Source organism: Protopterus annectens, chromosome 2.part0 (assembly GCF_019279795.1).
Source record: "Protopterus annectens isolate FY-2018-M chromosome 2.part0, PAN1.0, whole genome shotgun sequence".
Taxonomy (NCBI): Eukaryota; Metazoa; Chordata; order Ceratodontiformes; family Protopteridae; genus Protopterus; species Protopterus annectens.
The window spans coordinates 1,177,749,352-1,177,766,106 of record NC_056728.1 but is presented as its reverse complement, the minus strand read 5'-3'; the positions used below and the strand labels follow the sequence as shown (position 1 = coordinate 1,177,766,106).

Sequence of the window (16,755 nt, the reverse complement as noted above, 5' to 3'; positions counted from 1 at the left end):
GGCTCCACAGTATATTATGACAGATTTTGAGGAGTCAATGATCAGTGCCAGCCATAAGGCATTCCCTAAGAGTATTCTGAAGGGGTGCCTATTCCATTTTGCACAGATCATTTGGCACCAGATCCAGCATCACCACCTTGTGACCCTCTATGGTATGGACACTGCTTTCTCAATTGCCATCCGCAAGCTAATTGCATTGGCATTCCTACCACTGGAAGATGTTGTCCCTGCATTTCTGGACATTGTGGCTACATTACCAGACTGTGCTCAGCCTATAGTCATTTTTCTGGATCATCATTATGTGCAAGGCCGACCACAGAAGTATGCATCCCGCTGCTCAGCACAGCAATGCCTGCCATTGTCCTACCCTTTGAGGTTTTGGAATGTGTGTGATGTCTCTGACATGGACTTCCCGTAGACTAATAACCAGGTGGAGGCACGGCATCATCAGCTGAAAGTGCTACTGGGATGCCCTACAGTGCAGCTGTCTGAATTTCTGTCTGTTCTGCAACAGGAACAGAACCTGACAGATACCCGGCAAGAGGCTCTTTTGAGGGGGATGCCTGTGACACCGCGTAGGAAAGCTATTGTTGTAAGGGAGCATCACCTGAAGCACATCTTGCAACATAAGTGTGACTACAGTGATGTGCAGGATTTCCTCCGTGCTGTGGCACATTTCTACAAGTTGTGATTCTATTTGGGTTTAGTACACACCAAGCACTACACACATCATTTTACATATTGTATTAATAAATTTGCCCACAGCACACAGGTTTCACATTACCACTTTCATGCCCACCTGGCATCCTATGCCAACCACATGTTCAACTGATGGTCGCACATGGTGGCTTCTTGGGGGTGTGTGCAGAGTGTATCACTGTAGGGGTTTGTGTTTGCCACCTGTGGTTAGGGTGCAGGGGGTTCTTCTATTCCCACAGGGAATTGTCCACAGGTGTTTGTCACTGCAGCTCAACTGCCAACCTGCCATGTGTCCACATCCAGCTGTCTCACAGGGGGGTGTCGTGCCACCTAGGCACCTGAACCCGTCTGGACTATGGAGTAGGGTTGCAAGGCAAAAGCCTTTTCTTACAAAGAAAAAGATCCAGACCCAGCTAAAATTTCCAGAACAATACACAGAGTCTCCCAAAAGCGTGTGAGAAAATGTGTTATGGTCTGATGAGACCAAGGTGGAACTTTTTGGCCACAATTCCAAAAGGTACGTTTGGCACAAAAACAGCACTTTGCATGACCAAACAAATACCATCCCCACTGTGAAGCATGGTGGAAGCAGTATCATGCTTTGGGGTTGTTTTTCCACAGCTGGATCTGTGGCTTTAGTCATGGTGGAGGGAATTATGAACAGTGCCAAATACAAGTCACTTTTGGCCCAAAACCTTCAGGAATCTGAGAAAAAGCTAAAGATGAAGTGGAATTTAACCTTTTAACACAATAATGACCCCAAGCATACATCCAAATCAACAAAAGAATGGCTTCACCAGAAGAAAATTAAAGTTTTAGAATGGCCAAGCCAGAGCCCAGACCTAAATCCAATAGAAATTCTGCGGGGTGACCTGAAGAGAGCTGTGCACAAGAGATGCCCTTGCAATCTGACAGATTTGGAGCTCTTTTGCAAGGAAGAGTGGGCAAACATTGCCAAGTCAAGATGTGCTATGCTGATAGACACCTACCCAAGAATACTGAATGCTGTAATTAAATCAAAAGGTGCTTCAACAAAGTGTTAATTTAAGGGTGTGCACACGTATGCAGCCAGCTTATTGTACGTTTTTTTATTTTTTATATTTTCCCTAACAGATTTGTTTCTCAGTTGAATTATGCAGGTTATAGGTCACATTAAAGGTGGCAAAATTTTGAAATGATTTATTGTGGTCTCTATTTTTTATATCACAAAAACATGGCATTTTAACAGGGGTGTGTAAACTTTTTATAACCACTGTGTGTGTGTGTGTGTGTGTGTGTGTGTGTGTGTGTGTGTGTGTGTGTGTGTGTGTGTGTGTATATACATATATATATATATATATATATATATATATATATAATATATATATATATATATATTTATATATATATATATATAATATATATATATATATATATATATATATATATATATATAATATATATATATATATATATATATATATACGGATCACCTTTAAAACCTCGAAATCGTTTGCCCGACACACTAATGACCGACACGAAAAGACCGACAACAAAAAACGCCGACAACGCAAAACACCGAAAACTATTACACCAACACACTACACGTAAACAACACAGTACACTACATAACATATGCACTATCCCTAACCCAAACCCTAACCCTAAGGTCCGATACTACCGCACACTTACCCTACCTGCACCCTAACCCTAACTCACTTACCCACCCCTAAACCCACAGTCCCTCACTATCGCACACACACCCTACCTGCACCCTAACCCTAACTCACTTAACCCACCCCTAACCCACAGTCCCTCACCATCGCACACACACCCTACCTGCACCCTAACCCTAACTCACTTAACCCACCCCTAACCCACAGTCCCTCACCATCGCACACACACCCTACCTGCACGCTAACCCTAACTCACTTAACCCACCCCTAACCCACAGTCCCTCACCATCGCACACACACCCTACCTGCACCCTACCCCTAACTCACTTAACCCACCCCTAACCCACAGTCCCTCACTATCGCACACTTACCTGTCCGCTCCCTAACACTAAATCCCTCACTCAATCGCACACTTACCGAGTCCGTCGGGTTCTTACCTTGTCGGTCATCTGCGTTGTCGGTATTCTCGTCCCGTCGGATTCCATGTCGGGCAAACGCGATTTCGAGGTTTTAAAGGTGACCCATATATACACACATGTATTATGATTTCATTTGGTAGATTGTGTAACATACTGCTGACTATATGTTTCTATTAGCTATAATTTGACTATAGGGTATTTCTACCATTTGAGTCTGACTGAGAAGATAGTGGTGAGTGTCTATAGATTGTTAGTAACGTATCTTTTTAAGATTATATTCATTTATTCTTATTAATTTATTGTTTAATTAGTGCTTTGCTTCCTCTTTAAGATCAACTAATTTTAATTGCTGTGTGGCCAATTGACATCCTGTCATTTTGTTTGAGTGCCTGTACTGCATGTTAACTTTCCAGTTGCATTGTAGTATTGTAGAGTAGATAATTGCTTATCCCTGTTCTCAGCACAGAAGATTGATTATATCTTACTTCACTGTAGCAGCATTTGTTTATCTTATTAGGAATCCTGTTTTACATGCCTTTTAAATTAATTTAGCCCAATATGAAAAAGTGAGCTTTGACTGCTCTTATAATATTCTCAGTCATTGTTTATTTAATTATTTATTTTATATGATAGTTACTCTTACTTGTTCATTTCTTTTTTGTATTTTTATGTTTACTCAGAAATATAACTACTTCTTCTATCTGACAAACTGGGATGTTCCCCAGTCTGGCATCCTCCTCAACTTTAATTTGAGGAACTACAACAATAAAAATAAATGTCCCTCTCATAATTAGAACCAAAAATAGCCCTGTTCTATTCTTCAAACTGTAGCAAACAACTTGCTGCAAATGTAACAAGTGGCTTACTACAGCTAAGTAGTGCTGAGTGTTATAGTTCTGACCAAAATGCAGTATCACCATTCATGTCTCACTGCTTGGAATGCACTTGACCACATAAAAGGTATTGGCATTCAGAAGCTGAATGTTGGAATTAGATCGTGTCCCCTGACATCTTGTACCCAGGCAGGCTGGCTGCTTCAGCCTGCCTAGCTATGCCTCTGGTATTATTCTACTGGTAATTACTGTGTCTCATACGTAATTCATAAGCACATTAATAAATGATAAATGATACTAATAATGATGATTATGATTAATTGTATGGTGTCTCAGCCATTTGTTGTCATCCATTTGTTCTTTCAAATGACTGTAGCCTAGTCACACACTGTCTCTCCCTCTCTCTCTCTCTCTCTCTCTCTCTGTAAATATATGTATATAGATATATAGCATCATAGCTAGATAGCTAGATAGATAGATGACTTAGTGATGTAGCTGTGCACAAAATATGCCAGTTCTGGAATATAAGATTGGGTCTCATCAAAAATATTTTGGTTTTAAAATGTAGAATGGAAATACTGAATATCATATTAGGTAATGCTCATTAATGGGTAATTATAAAACTGACTGCAGGCCTGCCCATCAAATTACTTGAAAACGCTAGATAATGCACATCAGATACAGTGATGAGAATGTTTAACATAGGATTAAATTACAACATAGTGTTTATTTTCCAGTGGGCAAATGCTATAGCTGCTACTTGCTGACAGCCATTTTACTGTTCCTTTACATTTGCTAAGAGAGTGAAACAACAAGGTCCACTTACAATAAAACAAATCAATGATTATAATGGAGATCCATGATCTTGGTAAATAGATGTGCTGTAGAGCCTTGACATATTATATTGGCTATCTATGCAAACAGAAAATGGACGAAGAGACTAGAAAGAGATTTGATGCAGTTGTGTAATCCTACATTTCTGAAGTAACAGCCAAGCTATGAAAGCCTGCATGTATGCAGAGAAAGAGAGAGAGAACATAAATTAGTGGTTAAATTGTTCAGGTTAATTGTTTTTATCCTTGGACCTGATTTAGTTTAACCTGATGCTAGAAGAAATGTGGTTTTATAACTCTGTGGCAATTTCTTCTGCATGCATTATAAAAGTCTTAAGTATTTTAACCAATACAACTAAATCAGGCACCTTACTGAATTCTGTTGAAGTGCCCATTGACTTTGTATTAATTTGTCTTTGGATTGTAATTCAGTCCCAGTATAAAATACTTCAGTGGCACATACAATAGCCATGAGTTGGACTGGAAGTTCTAACCAGCCATGAATTCTAATATGATTATGAAAATGCAGAACTTAATAATACTCATTTGTTTATTTATTCCAAAGAAACAAGATGGCAATTAATTAACAGTTGGCCTTGCTTTCCCATTGATAGTGCCAACAAATGGGCAAAGTACTCAAAGAATAACTATATATCAGTACATGCTATCATAGCAAGGCACATAAACTAATAGTTTTCAGCATTTTACATGCGTTTATTTTCATTATTTTTAATGCAGCATGCAAGTCCAGCTCCATTATCTATAGAGAAAACACATCTCCTGGCCCTACCATGTTTATATCATGTCCAGCCTTACCTGATAGAGGAAAAAACTAAAATGAGAAGCAGGAAACTGACTTTTATGTATGACATTTGTCAAACTACCATTGTAAAAACTTACTGTGAAAACTACTAGCACTTATAGAGTGTTCATATAATCTTACCACATATTGTTAGGACCTACTTAATAACAATTAAGATGATTTCATTGCAGTACAGGAAGAATGACTTATTTTAGGACATGAGTTTTTGACCATATCTCTGTAGCATTTTTAAAGATACACGTGCATTTCCTCTTAACTTCTGTGTTAAATTTTATACAGCTATTGACCTATTGATATGGAGATTCGCTGCTGGTCAAATCACTGTCTCTCACTCTTTTTGTTCATTGTCATTAAGCAATCTTGATGTTACATTTACATGTGAGTGTTGGAATAATTCCCCCACAATGAAGGTTATGTTCAGAATCCTCACTGAAAGTGAATTTATCTGTCTCTTATTTGCTAGCCACCTTCAGTGGCAATTTCTCAGCTGATCACATTCATGGTACTGCAGTGTTAAACGTCTACAAACAAAACACTTTGAATGTCATGTGCTAGGTTTTGCACTGATTCTCAAGTGATAACGTTCAGCTCTGAATGTAGAAGTGGGAACCTATTTGTGTTGTGCATACCAATTGCACATTCTTGTGAATGAGCTCTGTGCCAATGTTTTGCTATCCTCTCTGCAGTTGTATTGAAAGTTTTGATCAGCTGATAAGTAAGGTCTCATTTTAGGCAATATTTTGTCCTCAAATGATTGCAGATAACAAAAAGATTCCTGGAAGGAGCTACAACCATAAAGTCCTGAATAAGTAATACAGTGAAAAACTTTCAGGCCAGTTACCACTAAGAGAATCAATTAATTACCACACATTGACAGTAAAGGTACATTTGGTAATAAAAGCTTAGATCTGAAGCAGAAAGTCAGTTGCCTCTTGCACGTCCACTCACTCTTCCACTAAAGGAAGTAATACAAGTTACTGTAAGCAAGTAGAAGGTAAGAAAGATTGTAACTTATCCTCTTTTTCTTTATGGTTTACTAAAAATGCTTCTCAGATCTTAGATATCATTACCTTCAGTGCAGGAATAGCTGCTGTTCAGTTTGCTGTTTGGACAGCATGTCCTCCTTGCTGTTAAATGTTTATGACTGACTTTTTCCAAATTACTGACTGATCCACTGAATAGTTAAATCATGTGGATGGAATAATATAAGTGCAGTTTTGAAGTTATGCTAAGGCATGCAAGCTATATGAAATAAATTGTTTTTCCATATTAGAGTCTGCTCTGAGAGTGGCTTAGTTATGGCCACAGAAAAGCTTCCTTTTTTATGCACTTCTAAGAACTATGCGACTTCCCATAGGTGAAATGTATCTGGTACTTATTTTATGAAACTCTGTAACTATGCAGGCTGCCCAAGAGGTATTTATATAACAATACTTATTTGGATTATTAATGCAACAAAATCTGTTGTACTTACTGATTAATTAAATACTACAGGAGTTGTTAATTATGTATCTTTGTATGCATCTTCTGTTTATGACCTAGGAGGAGAAGTCCCTTATACAACTCTGGCAACAAGAATGATGATGGGAATTTGGTGGCTGTTCGCACTAATCGTCATATCCTCCTACACAGCAAACCTGGCAGCCTTTCTCACCATTAACCGCATTGAGAACTCGATACAGTAAGTAACAACGGCTAGCACATGAGTGTTTGAAAGCTGTGTTTTCTGTCTGTCATAAGATTGGACTGCAACAGCAGGAGTGAAGAGGAATGGTCTACAGAATTTGTATTGTATGTGATGATTATTTCATTTAGCAGAATATTGATACGCACACAGAAAAGCACAAATTAGAGACTAGTGTTTACCTGTATTTCACTGGAGGAGAACAGTGACAACTTCTCAGGTGTTAGAAGATTAATTTTAATATTAGCCTACTTTAGTCTAGAAACTTGTCATTGGAGTTATAAGAGTGGGTATAGAAGGCAGCAGCAGAGGAAGCCGTAACCCCAAGGAAGAATGGGGACCCTTTTTGACAATGTCATAGAAACATTGAGGTTGGAATGTCATAATAAATTTCTGGGAATGCAATAATTTACAGTGGTCTTAAAGAAGATCACCAAGATCTATGTCCTACAATTTCTTTTACATGTCTAAACAGTGCCATCAAGATCTCACGGCAAAGAGGGACAAAGCCATGACTGCATCCCATTTCAAGTTCAGCAGCTTATAGCTTTGGCAGGGAAGGTGGAATGTAGCAGTCCTAAAGAGCTGTATTATCTCAGTAGTGGGATGGTGAAAAAAGTCATGGCCTGGGGGAGGGTGGCATTCTGCTCATTCATCCACTGCTTGGAGGCATTGTTTGTAGCAGGTGCATAGAAACATTAACCCCTACTTGTGAAAGGCAGTGTGGGCCTCCCTAGTGATCCATATAATATGTCATCCTACCGAGGGTGGGGATAAGGCAAATAATAATGCCCTCTGAGCTGGAGTGCCAGTGATAGCATTAGAAGCTGTCATAGCACTCTTAATTTCAGACCCCCTGCCTGGCTCGCTCTTTCTTCCATGGATCTACAAGAACCCCCATGTGTAGAAACAAATGCTCTCAACTCCTTTAGGAAGAATCTTGAGGGTCAGTGGGCATGAATGCAAAAGAACCTAGAAAAATATCTAAGCAGCACCTCACCAGCAGGGCTTACTCAATTTTATAAGAAGTAACACATGCCAGTGAAACATAGGTCACTAAGCTATCTTTATAAATTGTACTTGATGGAGTCTGTTGAAAGGTAAATCACTGCCTCTGAGAAGCCTAGAAGTGCATATGGACCATTAAATGTAGTTCATTCTCAAACTGCAGTTCTAACTGAAATATGTTTCATAACAGTTACTGCCTCCCACTTCAGATTTCTTAAGGAAAGCAATATAGTATTTGTCTGCTTAAAGTGTGTAGCATTTTCATCAGTGAAGTTTCTTGAAAATGGAATTTTTACTAATAGGTAATACAAGAACAATGACATAGCTTTCTTTTCCTTTTGATCCACTAGCTTTGAATGCAAAATTAGTCACACTCTCTATGAAAACTGTGGTATTTTTATGTATGTATATATATATATATATATATATATATATATATATATATATATATATATATATATATAGCTAGCTGGAGATATTAAGTTAGACAAATAAGGTGGTCCCTTACAAGACAGATGCAAACAACCTTGACCCTTGATCTAAAATTAAAGGAAAACAAGTGTAAAACATCCTGAAAATAGTCAAGGAAAATGAAGCATTGGGTAGAGACTTACTAGTAATTACCAGATGTTAGCAACAAAAGTCTCAGTGACCTACAGTGGCTACTAACTAAGCTTTTTTAAACAAATTATTAGAGGATGATATTGTTGCACTTGACTTACACAAGACATGCTAAGAAAGGTTACTATTCTATCTTCAATTTTATTATATTTGTTTTATTATTCATGTTTAACATGTGAAAACATTACAGATATAAAATGATACTGTACTATTCATATCTGTGTGTGTGTGTGTGTGTGTGTGTGTGTGTGTATATATATATATATGTATATATATATATATATATATATAAATATATATATATATATATATATATATATATATATATATATATATATATATATACACACACATATATATATAAAACATATATATATATATATATATATATATATATATATAAACACATATATATAAGCACGCACACACACGCACACACATTAATCTCAACTTCAGTCAATTGGCACTAAAAACATCAACAAAAAAAGGTAAAGAAACAACACATTGACACGCTAACATGCATTCTCCGAGGTACAGCCTCAGACCATGCAAATCCTGAGCATATTCTCCACCTTAAGGGATTATTGATATTGTGCACCTGTGAACCATCCGTTTTGTGAGACAAACTGGCAGTTTCAGTTAAGTAGAATGCTCCTGTATATGTATATAAATAAAAGTAATGCAAGCTAATCTTAGTCCTGTTCAGAACAAGAAACTTTGAGGAGATGCTGTCATGCCTTTCAGTCTACAACCTCATTATTTGGCCTGACAGTATCATGTTCTGTTTCTGAGCCATATTCATTAATGATCTGAGAGCCTATACTGACTGATTGCTCATAATATGTGATGGAAATTTGCAACAAGGTGACATGCTGTTCCTTTAGGGTAGAAACAGTAGATTTTTGCATGGCCTGAGATTGTTATTCAAGATGTATTAAGTGATTTGTAGATCACCAACGAGTCCAGTGTTGACTAAACCACTTTCATTAATTTAATATGGAAATTCTTTTATGGACATTGTGAATTACATACTATGTTGTAGTGCATTTAATCTTCCATTAGCCAAAGCTCATTTTCAGAATACAACTTGTTTGTGTATACCTGACAGTGAAAGAAAGTAACAGTGGTGAGAAATATCGGGACTAAAATTACAGGGAACTCTTATGCCTATGTGTTTTCTGTCTCAATACAAATACTCTCGATTATCAGAAATGTCATGCCTCAATAGATGTTAGCATCAAATTCAACATAGATGCTACTTTTTATTTTATAATCTATCTGCTACACTGAAGTGCATTTCTTTGTCTGAAAAAATCCTGGTGCAGAGTGCAGGCATTTGTTCTAGGAAGAGTACCTGTCCAGCACCATCTATGCTTTCTTTTTTTAAGACCAGAACAGCTCAGCTCCTGGTAAATTCTTTCATTATTCCAAGTTTTTTCTTCTAGTCTCAGATCTATTTTATATCTTTGTATATATCTCAGGTACCAGAGTTTTTTTTTCCATTCAAGCTTTTCTCACAGCCCGGATCTTGTAATTCACATTAAGAATTTATATTTATTTTACTTTGTTAACTGATTAAATAAAATGGTCCATAAGCTAGGCCAAGAGGTGGCAACACATTTTCAAAACAGCATTTATAAAACAGGTTAGCTTCTGAGTTACATTTCAAACCAACAAAAGTACTTAGATATTGTCTGATTTTTTTCCTTTCACCTGCAGTTTTAATTAATTCAGTCCTCATTTTGTAGCAACCCTTTAATTAAAACAAAAGGTACACTGTATTTTTTTTAAACTGAAGCCACAACTTTCAGACTTAAATATGCAGTGGCTGCTGAGCCAATCTAGTAGTATAAAAGGAAAAGTCTTACCTGACCTGGGTTAGATTAGTGACTCGAGTGACTGACAGAGTGTCAGGGAGGGATGGGCATGTCCATCCTTGGGGGGGGGCTGCTCCTTGGCAATGCTGTCTAAGGTGATGCATGGTCCAGCAAGCACCCCCCTGCATTCCCATGTAGTGGGCTGCACCCTCCACATCCCCTGTAAATTAAATATACCAACTCTGCGATCCTACTACAGTGAAGAAAAGGGTAAATTTTCTGATCCACACTATACCACAATCTTTATTCAAAAGCTTAGAGTTTTTAAAAATTCGATCATATGGTCTCGACCATATGAATTTTGAGTTTCTGAAAACTTGATCAACTGATAGGGTATCTGGGGGCGTGGGGTCTGGGTACGGTATATAAAAAAAAAAAGTAAAAACTGAACAGAAGCACAGATGACCAAACCCCCAAGAGGACTTTAAAATCTATGACTGGTACCAGAAACATCAGAGCAAATCCATGAAGGCAGGAAGATGGCTGGCAAGTGGCCACTGAAAGCTAAGCATGTAGAGATGAGGTCTGAGGGGAACAAAAAAAAAGAAGATATATAGTAGCTGATGATTTCAATTTAATCTGTAATGTATAATTATAATAAATCTAAACTAAATGAGTAAGAGACCATAAATGCTATTGGATTTGCACGATCAAAGATTAATTGTAACTTATAGACACAAGGTGCAGGGTTTGATTCTTACATTGGGTAATTGACTAGGCTTAAAATGGCCTACAAGGGCAGTTAGCCTAGTACTAATCTATGAACCTATGAACCTATGAACCTTCTGGGACATTAAGAGGATTAGCTAAGGAAATTTACAGAAGGCTGTATGAAAAAAAGATAAAGGTTGGCTCAGATCAAAAAATTTAATTTATGAGAAGGTTTTATGACTAGTATTTTGGAGAGTAGTATTCCATATATGTATAAAAGCAAAACAAAAGTTAGTAGCAGGCATTGTAAGTCTTAAGCAGATTCAGAAGGATAAAATTTGTTAAAATAAAAATGTAAGTTGATTGTAGAAAAGATAAATCCTCATGTTAGTAGGTAATAAAAAATATGTCAGCTTATAAGAAATGCAAAATTAGAGAATTGCAAATTGATGGAAATACAGCTAAAGGTTACAATTTTTTTAATTGATACGACAAAAATGTAAGAAGTCAATAATTTTAAATAAAGAAGTATTAGAAAGTATTGATGTAATGTACTTAATTATTCTGATTTACTTTAATACAGTAGAATGAACATGTACACCTACATGTCAGGATACATTTAAAGGAGGGCTGAGAAACGGTTGGCTAAATTAACGAAAACAGAACTAGTAGCAGATAGTTTATTAAACACCACCACTGACAAAGGTATGGGCCTGGGAAATTTACAAGCCAGAATATTGAATGTGCTGGACACAGTTATTACTGATGTTGTAACTGTACAGTACCAATTAATTCATCTTCTATTATTTCCTTTGTCCCAGATGTTTGAAAGAGAGCTATAGTAGTGTTATTGGAAATGGAATGTGTAATGCATAAGGTTTTAGACTGGTGAAGGCAACATCTAAAAATGAAAATAATGACACATATACTAAAGAGAATCATCGAATATTTCTGAAAGGCAATTTATTAAACAAGGATGAAGTTGGCTTTGCAAAGGATTATTTTTGTCAGATTAATTCAATAGATGTTTACAGCTATGTTTTAAGTGGCTAGAAAACATGTAACTTCTAAAAGTAGTAGAGCTAAGTAAAATTTTTCATTATGTGCTGTATAGTGCATCCATTGCTTAAATAAAAGGCATAATAAATATTTAATATTTTTAATCTGTACTGATTAAAAAAAGTTTGGGAAATTTTATGAAATACTAGTAAGAGGTAAAATGTTAACAATTTCATATGCTGATTTTAAGTTTCATTGGTTTTCAGATTTGGATATTGTTTTATTTAATATTTTTATATCGAACATATATCCATAAATAGAAAACAAAGCAATTATGTTTCTAGAAGGTGCAGCATTAGACAGGGCTGAACAGTGATGTTGAGGATGATAATTTAGCTTAATAAATGAAATAATAATGATGGATGTGTTAATAAAGGTCATTTAACATTTAGCAGTTCAAATAACCAGGATCCATAGGTGAGTGTTGCACACATATATGCTGTACTAATATTTCTTAGTAAGCTGTGCAGGGTGGCTCACATCTAAAAAATGTGATATGCATTCTCTTATAATTTGCACTCCCTTTACATGGTCATTTATTAGTGCTGCACTATGCATTATTTCACAATAACTCCCAGCCATAAAGTTATTTATTTTGAATTTAATAATCCAGGATTTAACTGCATACAAAATTAAGCTGGTTAAGAAAACACTCTAAAACATGGATTAGACATAAACTTTGTCATAAAGTTCAACATAGTGAAGGAGGTCTTGCTACATGTGTTTGTTATTAGGTCTCATATGAAATCTATCGCATGTTGGAGAACACAATGAGAAAATGAATAGAATGGTATGCTACAGAAAATAAAGTAGTAAATCTGTGCATGACTGTATGGAAAGATAAAAATCTGTGGTCAGATGATCAAAACAATGAATATGTTAATACTTGAAGAGAGAAGAAATAGAGATTGGATGGGTTTGGGTATAAACAATGATAATAAGGCCAGTTACTGAATAAGACAGTGAAAAAAGCTAGGCAGTAAATTAAATGAAGATGTAATAAAATATTAACTCTCTGAAAGGAGAGTGAACAGTTAGTCACATATTAGACAGTTGTAGGGCAAAAGGCTATTAATTTAACAGTAGAATGGGTTATACTAACTAGCTGTTAAAATGGGTGGAGCAGCTTTTCAGGTATAAAAGTTATTGCTAGTTTCCTGCAAAGCATTATCTACCTGTCTCTCTATCTGCATATATATTCCCAGTCTACAAGGCAGTGAACATCCCTGTCCTGCTTGATCTCTTAAACACTAAAAAAAACAGTAGTGCCACTAATATTCAATCTATAGATCTAAATCGACATCATGAATGTAAACAGAACCTGCTGGCAGGATTGAAATCCCCAACAGGGAATGCCTATGGAATAAGCTTCCAATGCATATTGAAAACAGCAGCTCCCTAACTCCCATAGGCTGTTTTCAAAAGTAGATTTAATTCAGTGGTGGGTTGGTGGTCCCATAAGCCTGTCCTTCATTTTGGAGGGAGTATAAACAATGGTTTCCCTCATTGACTCTCTTCAAGAGGAATCTTGATGAGTGGATGGGAGATCGTAGGTTTACCTCGGGTATCAGTTCTGTGTCACTGTTAGACAGAGGCACAGTATACTAACCTCGAAAAAGGGCATAGCAAAATAAATTTAAAATGGGTGGCGAAAGCCAAACACATTCTGGCTAGGCTTATAAATGCCCTAGGGCAGATAGCCTAGTATGAACCTATGAACCTATGAACCATATGTTCCTGATTTCTGTTCCCATGAAGAGAAGATAGGGATCCATTAAGTCACTTCTGGTCTCACCATTCTATCCCTTATGAATGGGGGGGGGGGCAAGCAGTAAAGATTGTATTTGCTGTGGTGCAAACAATGTACCAGAAAGGATAAGATCTACCTATGAACTTATGATGATATCAATTTAATCTTTGTCTAATACAAGTTTAACTAGTTTGTGTATTACCTGTATGTAGCAATTGTCAATGCAAATTCTGTAAACTTGCACATGGTACATGGCCATATACTATGCAACTTTGTAAAATTTGCTTATGTACCATTCTTCTATTATATGTTTTTCCTCATGCTTTTGTTACTATAGGTTCTGTATTTAACTATGTACAAAATGTCTATATACATTTGTGAGCTGTTTATTTTTATTTTCTTTTTGTCATCCTTTTTGCTTAGGAGAGATTGGGTAATGGTTGAAAGATTATGCTGAGATTTTTTCCAACCTCTTTTGCTTGTATTATACTCTCATCATGTAAAGTTGGCTTTCTGATTCGAAAATATGTAGTTTTTGTTTTAGTTATATCAGTGTGGCTATATTTATTTAGTTTAAAAAACATGTTTGTATGTACTGTATGCTCAGCAGCACTCAAGTAACTTCCTGATTCTGTGTCACTTAGTGGCACCTTTTAATGATGTCAAAAGAGGGACAAACAGTGTGTAGGTCAATAATCTGAGGTACTGAATTGAAAGGAGTCTTGGAGCAATTGAGCCTGATTGATGTTATCAAATGCACCACATCCATCAGTATGTTAGACCTGCTATTGGCAGCAGAGAGACATGTCTGAGATACCAGTGGATGAGCATTGCTATAAGACTTTCTAGTGCAGGAACTCCACCTATAAGGAAACATGGTTGCATTCCTCCATTCGCTCCCTCCAAAATGAAGGACAGGCTTATGGGACAACCAACCCACCACTGAATTAAATCTACTTTTGAAAACAGAACACTTTCAGTCAAACCTACAGAAGCTTGGGGAATGGCTCACACTACACTGTACCATGCAAGTGTGCATGGTCTCAGGCTTCTCATGGCTTCTAAAGCCTGAAGTACAGTTTCAGCTGTATATGGAAATTGGTACTACAGGCAGTATGGTCTCTCTACTCCATAAGATTAAGGAGAGGAAAGTCAAAAAATTAGAAAGGGACACCCATGATTATGCAGAGAACAGAGCAAACCACTAGCCACCTTTGTCCAAGAATGGGTTTGGAAATATGGCCCTGGCAGATCCACTGCTAATAACAACATTAACTCTCATAATGAAATGGAGATTTGTGAAGAAAGGAACTATTACACAGATATGTCTCCCCCTTTAGAAATGCAACATGTTCGCAGGTCTGAGAGGATTAGGGTGAAGAATTGTTTTGATTTATTTCAATAAATTGTGGTCGTTTTGTGACTTGCTCCAGACATTTTTTTTGTTTGTTGTTTTATTACTGTGCTATATCTTCTGCGTTCTCATATTGTATGCAAACCATTATATACTTTTCTAAAAATCTTATATTGATCCATTTCTCTTTTGCTACTTTTTATTTAACTATAAGCACATTTATCTATTTATTGATTTATTTTCCCATTTTCCTCAAATAGCAATTGAGTCTATTGCAGTCTGTGTCACTTTATCTGCTGAAATCTCCTGCAGATTACAGAAAAAAATGCAAGCTGCTTGTTCCACCTATTACTTCAATAAAATGCAGGATTAGATGACACAGGTTCAGGAAGTACCAGACACCTGCTCAGCATAAAGGAAACATAAACAAGCATTTGAATACACCGTTGAAGTTATAATCTTGAGCACCATCCTTCTAAAATAAACTCCATATTTACCCTTTATTCACTTGTCACTTAACCGAAAATTCTAAATCTGCAAATCACTGTCCAAAGACAAACAGTGGTGGGTTAGTTAGTCAGTCAGTCAGTCAGTCAGTCAGTTAGTTAGCTAGTTAGAAATAGTAGCTGGAACTGTACAGTACCTGGAAGCATTAGACAAACCTTAATGGAAAAAGAATCCAGAAAAAAATTAAGTTCAGGTCTACATCACTGTAGCCCATTTTAACCTCAGGGCTGCAGGTAACTCCAAACTTGACCGCCTGCAATTTGGATGGTGATGAGGTATATGCCAGCTGTAGATGTCTGCACATTTTAAAATGCCAGACAGACAAAAACTATTGGGCTATATTTTGTAAGTGAGGAGAAGAGCAAAGAAAAAATATGTTGTGACATGGTAGTGCATTATTATAATGTATTTCTTCTCTAACACCAGAATAAATAGTGGACTCCAGTAACGGCATACAGCAACATGCTCCGGCTTACAGTTTTACCTGTCTGACTAATTTATATATTCCAGTCTATTTGTTTCTTATTACAACCATCCTCAGGCTTGTGCAATTTCAAATTAAGGTATACTGCTGGATGATTCAAAACAGAAAAAAAAATAAGGCTGGTGTGTTTTCCAAATCAATTCCTTATCTATGAAATTGTGCTTTGAGCACAGGTTCTATGACTCCACACTTCAGAAAAATTAATTATTACTAATCTCTTCTCTGTTAGCTATCTCGGTAAGGAACTGCGTATTGGATTTAAAATAAGAATTGACACAATATATTATAAAACCTGTAAATATTGCCTGAAAGAAAACATAAATTATTACATTGTCTTAAAACATTTGCAAAGAACTCTGTCTGAAACCTAAATCCATGGCAGTTGTAAAATAAAGTGTAAGGTACAATAGAAAATGATGTGAACGTGTAGCTGTCAGATTTACAAGCCAGAACAAAGCTGTGAAAAATTTTTTAGACTTTATGTCACATCACCTAAGA

The 16,755-nt window shown here is 36.5% G+C and overlaps 1 protein-coding gene across 1 annotated transcript in view; it reads left to right on the top strand.

Annotated features, from left to right (window-relative positions):
* Positions 1 to 16,755, top strand: part of GRID2 (glutamate ionotropic receptor delta type subunit 2) — a 4,699,489-nt gene that overhangs the window by 3,764,736 nt on the left and 917,998 nt on the right. The window contains exon 12 of the mRNA XM_044061387.1: positions 6,805 to 6,943. Coding sequence (XP_043917322.1) covers positions 6,805 to 6,943 — 139 coding nt within the window. The remainder of the gene's footprint in view (positions 1 to 6,804; positions 6,944 to 16,755) is intronic.